Genomic DNA, 10000 nt, shown 5'->3' with positions numbered 1-10000 from the left:
GAGAGAGACCAGACACGTCAGGAGGCGTGTTCAGACCCCAAACTACACCGGGTCCGCAACCAAAGCACTCCGTTCGCAGAGCGTAAAAATAGTAGAAGACCGGTCTAATTTTTTCAAATATATGCGCCGCTGTCAGGTCTGGTGTGGCCAGTTCCGTTGATCATAGAGGCGGTTCATTGTTGCAACTGACGCTCTGTGCTAAGGCTCTGGTGGGAGCCAATTAAATTGTGCTTGTTATGTGCTTGTTTTGATAGAAGAGGTGCATGCGACCCGATTTCACACACTGGTTGCCATCATCAAAGATCAGCCAACTAAAATGAGTCACAATCTAAATATCAAAGCTATCAAAGATGGAAGAAGCAAGCTACAGCTAAAGCTTTAAGAGAGTAGGCCTCTATGACTATAGGCTTGGGGAATCCCTGGAGATGGATGTTTCCAAGAAAAGTGGGATTTGCTTACCTGGTTTCCGTGGAAACTCCAGAGGCTGCGTCTCCACTGGACTGAGTACCAGCACCGGCAGCAGCTGATTGGCCGGCTGCTTTGTCAGTCAGCCCAGACTCAGCCACACTGGCCGCTGGTTGTTCAGCTGAAATCTGTAGAAGCCCATAAAGGAATGTGACAAGAGCACTTGCATCGTGAGCAAAGCATTCAAAAAGGAAAACAACTTACTTATTCATAGAATACACAGACTGAAATACTTAATGTATAATTAATGTATGAGGATGCACCAATATAAACATTTAATACATAATTCATACATAAGGATATGCCGTTACACTGTGATTAGTTTTTACACATCATACAGTGTGGAAGGTTAAACACACACACACACACACACACACACACACTCAAAGTCAGATACCAAAGGTTTTAGCATGCAAGCTCAGACACAAGCAAACACCCACAATTCCACATGGACAGAGAGAGCCAGAGACACACACAGGATTGACAGACGTAGGGAAGAGATATCCAATCATGACCAATGGGTGAGTGGTAACCATGGCTGTATGGTTGCCAGGGCTACCTCTGCTACTCTACGTGACAGGGGAACACACCAATGCAGCCCTGCCTGTGGCGCCCCCTGGTGGTCAGAGGGCAGAACTGACCTGAGAGTGATAGATGTATGAGGAGCGAGGGCTCCGGATAAAATCCAGAAGGAAGCCGGTGTCCTGTCAGCGAGGAAGACGAGAGGAAGGAGGGGGGGAAAAAGAGCAGGAGACAAGAGAGGGAAGGAGAAATGAGAAGGACAAAGATGGAGGTGAAAAAGAGAGAGGGATGTAGAGAAACCAAGGTGGAGAGAAAGAGAGGAGAATACAAAGCCAGCACCGTAAAGAGGTAGGTCACGCTGACAACAGACAATTACAGACATGTTTTGGTTTGAATAAAAATCCCTTCAATTACACCACCACATAGAGATTCAGTCAAGCAACCTGCTCAGGCTTAATTAAACAATGATGCCAGATTACTTGAGTGAATTGCCCTCACAGGTAACCGATTCCTGCACAATCGTGTTTTCCTGTGAAGAGCAGCAAAGTCAGCACACACATATAGGCACCCAGCACCCAATTACAGAATTACACACATACTGTACACACACACACACACACACACACACACACACACACACACACACACACACACACACACACACACCTGAGATTCACCACGAATTCTATTAAGCAGCAACCAATTCACGCATACACATACATACACAGACACAGACACACGATACATACATACAGAGAGCGAGAGAGATAGACAGAGAGATAGAGAAAAAGAGAGAGAGAAAGAGAGAAAGATACACTCTAGCACCTGTCTGCCTTCTCACCCACCAAGAGAGGGCCGTCATCTCACCTTTCGGGGGCTGTCGACATAGGTGGTTGCCATGGTCCCGGTGGAGGCTTCACTGAGGGGCCCGGCTGCCTTGACGCCATGTTGGGCGGCCTGCTGCTGCTCCTCAAGAGTCCTGCAGACAGGAAACGCATCATCGTCACGGTCATCATCAGAGTCTATGTGCAGCAATGCTGACTGGACAGTGTGGGTTAGACATCTTCTATGGCATAACCAAAGATACTTAAATACCCTTTTTCAACCGTCTCTGGCATAACCCATGCAAAAAGGTGAGTCTGTGCTGTATTTCTACTGCACAAGATGCGTGATCAATGGGCTTAGTTCAAATGACTCTGTACACTTGGATAGTCCTTCAACCAATCAGATCAACGATCCGGGTGTAACACTTGGATAAGCCAGTTTGTGATTGGTCCAGGCAAATTCGTAACGGCAGCAGGAGAGATAAGTGTGCAAGTGTGAAATCCAATCGCCGTCAAATCGGGCTGGGTTTACCCAGTCTACTCTAGAGGGTGCAATAAGGAGCTGGGAAGATCTAAAACATAAAAGATCTGGAAAGATCTAGAACATAACTATGCATTCAGCCCAGACACTTACTTTTGAGTCTGATCCAGCTCCAGCAGTGCGGAGAGCGCCGAGGTTCCCTTCTTGCCCAGAGGGGGCGCCATGGGCTCAGGGGGGTAGGGGGAGAGAGGGCCAGTCACCTGCAAGCCCTTCATGGCTCCACCTTTCTGTCAACAGAAGAGAGAGAGAGGTCATAGCAATGACGTACTCAAAAAACAAGGAAATGCTAGCAACACTGACAACGATGACTAGTGGCATCAGAGAGAGCACTTGTTTGGGTGGTCTCCAACGTTATACAATACAATCTTTTCATAATACCCACATTCAGAACTTTAAACCAAGTGGCACAGGCTACACACCTTCCTTATTTTTCTTTAACCAAAACACACTGCACCGATAAACCAGATAAGAGTCAGGTCATGAGCATAAAAACAAGAGTCCTGAGGGGGCACTGTGGCACAACTGACTACAGTGCCCGTAGTACCACATTTGGGTACCCATGCCCAGGGGTAACCGCGTTTGTGTCTGTCTGACACAGGTAATCTCTCGATCCCACAACATCTCTCTCTCTCCCACTTGCTTCCTGTCACTCTCTTCACTGTCCTATCAAAATAAAAGCATAAAATCAGTCGAGTCCTCAGCTCCAGTCCGCCCTCACCCTGATGATGCGGTCGGAGCGGTGTCGGCGGCGAATGCGGTTCAGCCCCTCCACAAAGCGGATGAAGCCATCCAGCGGCGCCCAATCAGAGCCCGGCACCCCGAAGCCCTCGCCGTACACGTCCCATCGGCCATCGCTGTCCGCAACGCGTCGCGCCCCTCCGCCAGCCGGGAGCAGTAGGAAACGTGTGCGCCAGAACTTCAACGAATCAATCAGACTGGAGGTACAGAGAATAGAAGTCAAAGGCACAGTAAACACAACAATTGAAATACAGTAGTTACAGGTAAAAGCACACCAATTAAATATAAACAGAGAGAGAGAGAGATGTGTTGTTTGTATGTAGTAGCACTAACATGGAATGCACTAGAAACTTCTAATATCCATGATAGGTGGCAATGGCTAGCCAGTTTAGCAATGGCTGCCAAATTACATACAGAAGAACAAAACAATCAGAACACAAACATGTACAAAACATAAAACATCATCAGGAAGTGTTGTAGAAAAAGCCAGACTGGTAAGGCAGTCAAGTAAGCTCTGTCCACCTACCTGAAGTCCTCGGAGCCGGCCGAGCAGATGTACTGGTCCAGGTAGTTCCACTTGTACTCCTCCAGCCTCTCGTGGCTGAACTCCACCCAACAGGACAGGAAGTGGGCCTCGGCGTGAGGCGGGCACAGGCTGTAGCTGTACTGGATCTGTGCCGACTCGTACGGGTACCTACCCACAATCCCCCACAAACCCAACAAAAGAAGAGGCGCTGAGCAATAAGTGTGCAGATGAAAAAAAAGGGTTTACAAGTTATGTGTTTGCAGAAGAATATAGAGCAGACGTTTAATTCTTTCTGCTGGGGAGTCTTAAAGTATGAGCTTATCTCTCAATGTAACATTCCTGTGCAAAAATAACCCAGCTGTTCTGTCGTGGTGTGCTAAACTGGATTGGGAAGGTGGTGAGTGACGGTGTTGATCCTCTTACTAAATTGGCTTGGGCAGGTAGCCTGTGACAGTGATGATCCGTGTGCTAAACTGACTTGCCTAGGTAGCTTGTGACAGTGAATGATCTGTGTGCTAAACTGATTTACATAGGTAACGTGTGACTGATTATCTGTGTGCTAAACTGACTTGGGCAAGTACTGTAGAGTGTGACGGAGATGATCTGTGTGCTAAACTGGCTTGGGCAAGTAGCGAGTCATAATGATGAGGTGTGTGCAAAACTGACTTGGGCAAGTAGCGTGTGACGGTGATGATCTTGTCCTTCAGGCAGACTTTGTGGAATGTGCGGCCCATGCTGAGCCAGTACACACTCTCCTCCTCCTCTGGCCTGCGCCGAGACACCAGACCTAAGAACGCACGCACGCACGCACGCACGCACGCACGCACGCACGCACGCACGCACGCACGCACGCACGCACGCACGCACACACGCACACACACACACACACACACACACACACACATACAAAGACACAGAGACTTGACTATGGGTATCATCAGTCATTTTGCACAGTCTATTTGAGGCCATGAGATGTTGAGGTTCTATGTGTGTGTTTCTGTATTTGCATTTGTATGTGTATTTCTGTGTGTGTGTGTGTGTGTGTGTGTGCTTGAAAGCTCAGGTGACCTCTAGAGTAGAGTGGGCTGCTGCTGAGAGGCGGGGCAGAAGAAGGCGGTGCCTGTTTCCTGGAATTTTGGACGATGATTTGGTAGCCCTGCATGAGCCTCTGACAGATGAACTCCTCAAACACTTGAGGTGCCGACATCGCTGGTGCGTCCTCATCGCGCCTGCACACCACGACCACAAGGGGGCAACAGCACACGCAAACACCATTCACAGTACATGTAGACGGCACGGCAGTGTGTTTATGGGTGTTCAACGTGTGTGTCTTTGTACATGTGTTGCTTGTATTGTACGTGTGTGTATCTGTTCAGGTGTGCGTGTCTCTTTGTAAGTGTGTGTTTGTACTGGATATGAGTGTGTGTGTGTGTGTGTGTGTGTGTGTGTGTGTGTGTGTGTGCCTGTTCAGGTGTGCACTTGTACTGTACAGATCAATGGAGGCATGTACCTATACATTTTGAGGGTGTGTGTGGGTGTGTGTGTGTGTCTGTGTCTGTGTGTCGGTGTGTGGTGTCTGTTCAGGTGTTTGCACTCTACAGTATGTGTGTGCTTATGAGTGTGTGCAACTGTCCAAGTGTGTGTCTCTGTATGTGTGCCTATGGAGGCATGTACTGTACCTGTACCGTGCAGGCGTGTGGTGTGTGGTGTCAGTATGTGGTGTCAGCATGTGTGTGTGTGTGTGTGTGTGTGTGTGTGTGCGTGTGTGTGTGTCTATACCTGTCCAGGTCTGTGTGGGGTAGCAGGTCGTAGCAGCCCTCGGTGTAGTCGTTCTGGAGCGACTGTTTGTCGGGGAAGTAGTCGGTGGTGAGGGGGAGGCAGGCGGGTGTGGTCAGGGACTTCCAGTCCACCCCCACTGTGCAGCAGAAACTGGGCACTGTCGGGGGGGCAGACAGCAGCAGGGCTTCACACACACACACACCACACCACACACACACGGAGAGCCCAGGAGAGAAACACACACACACACACACACACATACAGAGAACCCAAGAACAAACAGACAGACACACACACACACCAAAAACAAAAGCCCAAATACACAAAACCAAAACAAAACAGCACACATACAGAAAAAAATAAAAAATAAAAAATGGCCGATACAAAAAGCACAGTCATTCAGCCACAGGACAGCAGTGGTACAACATGACAAGAAGAAGGGATTGAAAAAAGAAAGAGAAGAAAGAAGTAGCGAAAATAAAAAGAGTGATGGACAGAACGAAAGGCGTGGGGGAAAACAAATGAACAAAGGTTCCAGTCAAACAGTCAAACCAACACAGAGACAAACACACAACACAGAAAAAGAGGGGGAGGGAAAAAGAGAGAGATGAAGACGAGGCAATAGAGATTGAGAGAGAGAAAGAGAGAGGAAACATGGAGAAGGAGAGAAAAAAAGAGGGAGAGCATTATTATTATCATAATTAATATTTTCCCGTAATTGCATTTCACAGATAATTACAGCAGTTACACAGGAACACAGGCAGGCAGTGTGGAGGCGTGATTACGGAACAGTGGGGGTGAGCGTGAGGGCTAGGTGGGTGTGGAAGAGACTACTGAACCAGCGTGACTGCAACACACACAAGCACAAACAAATCACTCACACACACACACACACACACACACACACACACACACACACACACACACACTCACACACTCACACACACACACACACGTGCAATATGCTGAAGCTAGGCAGACCATTACACACAGCGGAGCAGGCATGGCCATGCTACAATTGAGAGGAGGATTATCCAGCAGATTGAGATTAGGAATCCGAAGACAGACCCCAGATTCAACGTGAAACCAGTGAGGCTGGAAGCAGGCTACGCAAACATGCTAGTATCGACTGAGCATCGACCCAAAAAAGGACGTGGATAGAGAAAAAAAGGAAAGAAAAAAACAGGCTGGAAATAAAAGTGAAGGAAGAAATGGACATAGAAACGTGAATAAAATATAGAAAAGGACAGAAAACGAAAGAGAACAGACCTTCCCAAACTGAGATAGGGAGAAACGAATGAACCAACCCCAGTGTCCATATATAGAGCACATCCAAGTGTTCTATAGATCTCAGTATTCATATGGTGATATTACTGGGACAACTTTTTGATCAATGTTGCCGGGCAATAACATGATGAGATTCCAAATATTCTGATTGGGCGATGACAAGTTGTCCATTGATGGTTTAAGCTTGATGAATATTTGTTGCCAAATATTAGTGGGAATGTGCCCCAAATAGCATGTCATTAACATTACCTGGCAACATTGCACAACAGGTTGCCTTGTGTAGTGCCACTTTAGACTCAATTACCCTTGTGACCAAGATTCTAAACCCCAGCACGAAACAGACAGGGTTGAAGGTGAAGGAGGTTTGAGAATCTCTTGACTTCAATCCGTAGACCCAAGAAAGGGGGATTCCACCCGGAAAAGTGTTCTAGAGCGTCTAGCACTTACAGTTCCTTTCACCTGGGCTGACACCTGATTGGTGGAGGGAGAGCCTGCCCATCAGGGGCGTATCCCATGGTGACATGCAGAGTTGCAGTGTTCAGGAAACGGACCACAAGGGTTCTTCAGCTTTGCTAGCCAGCACAGGACAGGACATTTTCTGTATGTGAGCGTGTGTGTGTGTGTTGTTTCGGCTTCGAGCGACTTTACACCAAATTTCAACTTGAACTCACCCGTCACTGAGTCAGTCAGTGTTACGACTTAGGGGTCAGAAACACTTCAAACACGCGCGTAAAGATGAAACAAAAACAAATGTGCCGGCTCTAAGCTGGAAGAACCCTCAGAAGTTTCCCACAGTCGCTGTAGAGGGGTGACACCGTTTCCGTTAATCTGAACAGCTTCCAAGATCATGGAACCTCCTTAGGAGTTACACCAAAATGCCCCAAAATTCACACAAATATTATCACCAACTTCCCCGTCCCACACACACACAAATAAACACACACACACACACACACACACACACACACACACAGAGCTAATGATGAGATATAGGAGACCACAATGCAACACTACTCATGAGGTGATACATTCCTGTGACGATGCTAGTGGGGTGAGAGGGCATGACACGTCTCATGTCTCTGAGGTTAGACACAAGTGTATGAGGATGGGGATATGTGTGTGTGTGTGTGTGTGTGTGTGTGTGTGTGTGTGTGTCCGTTCAGGGACAACACCTACTTGGGTCAGGACCACCAGAGGAGAAGTCATCGAATGAGGATCCACGATTAACAGGGGTTCCTGTTGGGCATGGGGATAACATTAGCTCATGGGTCGATGTGGAAATAGTGTGTCTGTGTCTGTGTGTGTGAGTGTGAGTGTGAGTGTGAGTGTGAGTGTGAGTGTGAGTGTGAGTGTGAGTGTGAGTGTGAGTGTGAGTGTGAGTGTGAGTGTGAGTGTGTGTGTGTGTGTTTAGTATCCATGAGTTTGTGTTTGTGTCACAAATCATGGATAAATGCATATACAGTGGGTATAGTAAGTATTCACACCCATGCTAAAGTTGACCAAAAAGAGGAATATAAAATCATCTTTTGAGAATTGATTGTAATGCCTTAATTCAAAAAATTAGTAAAAATCAAACCGTTAAGGACACTAATTTTCTTTGTGATTGAAGAATGTATCGTAAATAGATAAATGTTCTTCCTTAAATGCAGGTTGCATAAGTAATTGAACCCTATGTTAAATTCCCATAGGAGCAGGAGGATTTTTTATATGTTTTTATTTTTAAAGGCCAGCTATTTCATGGATCCAGGATATTATGCATCCTGATAAAGTTCCCTTGGCCTTTGAAATTAAAATAGCCCCACATCATCACATACCCTTCACCATAGCTAGAGATTGGCATGGTGCTTTTTCCAGTTAGCCTATTAGCCTGTTTGATGCTCATTGAGCTCAATGCAAATCAAACAGGCTAATAGGCTAACTGGAAAAAGCACCATGCCAATCTCTAGCTATGGTGAAGGGTATGTGATGATGTGGGGCTATTTTAATTTCAAAGGCCAAGGGAACTTTATCAGGATGCATAATATCCTGGATCCATAAAATAGCTGGCCTTTAAAAATAAAAACATATAAAAAATCCTCCTGCTCCTATGGGAATTTAACATAGGGTTCAATTACTTATGCAACCTGTATTTAAGGAAGAACATTTATCTATTTACGATACATTCTTCAATCACAAAGAAAATTAGTGTCCTTAGCGGTTTGATTTTTACTCATTTTTTGAATTAAGACATTACAATCAATTCTCAAAAGATGATTTTATATTCCTCTTTTTAGTCAACTTTAGCATGGGTGTGAATACTTACTATACCCACTGTATGTACACCTACATACGAGTGTGTGTGTGTGTGTGTGTGTGTGTGTGTGTGTGTGTGTGTGTGTACAGTGTACCAGTGCTGTTGCTGCTGGAGGGGCTGCCAGAGAAATCCTCTATTCCTGCGTTGATGTAAAGGCCATTCTCTCCACCATGACGAGAAGCTGCTCTCCTGCACACACACACACACACACACACACAAACCAGATTATCATGATCAGTTCCTAAGCAATACTCCTTTATCTTCAACCCTCATAAATGCACTGGTTAGCTTGTCACACATTACACTAAGCCTGCAGTGCAAACACAGATGTATTTCAGAAAATATTTATAGCGACGTCTGATAGTGGCAATAGTTACAGATGTAAATAAACACTGCAATATCATAATATAACAGTATAATAATTGTATTACACATTTACACTTACATCTATTAATTTAGCAGACGTGGTTTTCCAAAGTGACCTACATGTGTCAGCTATATTACAACTGATTATTATATTGTCTCCGGAGCAACTTAGGGGTTAAGTTCCTCAAGGGGAAAGCGGTGGCAGCCAGGAATTTTTTTTTTTTTTTAAGTATATTTTTTGGGCTTTATGCCTTTTTAATGATAGGACAGTTGAGAGAGACAGGAAGTGAGTGGGAGAGAGTGTTGGGGTGGGATCCGGAAAGGACCACGGGGCGGGAATCGAACCCGGGTCGCCGGTGTGCGGTGCAGGTGCCCCAGCCAGTCGCGCCACGGCTGGGGCCGCAGCCAGGAATTGAACCCACAACCTTTCTAGACTACAGCATGCTAGCCAAACTCCTTAGGCACTACACTACCACCAGATGATGCATGTAATTCAACATGATCCATATATGACAATCCCCACAGGTGACTGCACATGCAAATACAAGACTGTTCTGGAAAACAGTGCACTCCAGTGCTAATGCTAATAATGACATCACCAAAACCCCTCCCCTTATGTGGGCGTGTCTCACCTGCCAGTGGCCTCGTGATAGGCCAGC

At 46.3% G+C, this 10000-nt stretch overlaps 1 protein-coding gene across 6 annotated transcripts in view; it reads right to left on the bottom strand.

Annotated features, from left to right (window-relative positions):
• Positions 1-10000, bottom strand: part of depdc5 (DEP domain containing 5, GATOR1 subcomplex subunit) — a 33655-nt gene that overhangs the window by 11364 nt on the left and 12291 nt on the right. For 4 of the 6 annotated variants that reach the window (XM_062554548.1, XM_062554549.1, XM_062554552.1 and 1 more), the window contains exons 23-34: positions 9974-10000; positions 9070-9164; positions 7859-7918; positions 5396-5579; positions 4685-4845; positions 4283-4403; positions 3617-3784; positions 3071-3287; positions 2446-2579; positions 1855-1966; positions 1107-1169; positions 460-593 (exon numbers count right to left, since the gene is read on the bottom strand). The exon at positions 9974-10000 is cut by the window's right edge and continues 109 nt beyond it. In XM_062554548.1, coding sequence (XP_062410532.1) covers positions 460-593; positions 1107-1169; positions 1855-1966; positions 2446-2579; positions 3071-3287; positions 3617-3784; positions 4283-4403; positions 4685-4845; positions 5396-5579; positions 7859-7918; positions 9070-9164; positions 9974-10000 — 1476 coding nt within the window. The remainder of the gene's footprint in view (positions 1-459; positions 594-1106; positions 1170-1854; positions 1967-2445; positions 2580-3070; positions 3288-3616; positions 3785-4282; positions 4404-4684; positions 4846-5395; positions 5580-7858; positions 7919-9069; positions 9165-9973) is intronic. The other 2 variants (XM_062554551.1, XM_062554553.1) reach the window with 2 other exon arrangements.

This window comes from Sardina pilchardus, chromosome 14 (assembly GCF_963854185.1).
Source record: "Sardina pilchardus chromosome 14, fSarPil1.1, whole genome shotgun sequence".
Classification (NCBI taxonomy): domain Eukaryota; kingdom Metazoa; phylum Chordata; class Actinopteri; order Clupeiformes; family Clupeidae; genus Sardina; species Sardina pilchardus.
The sequence above is the reverse complement of the archived record's forward strand: the minus strand, read 5'-3'. Positions and strand labels throughout refer to the sequence as shown.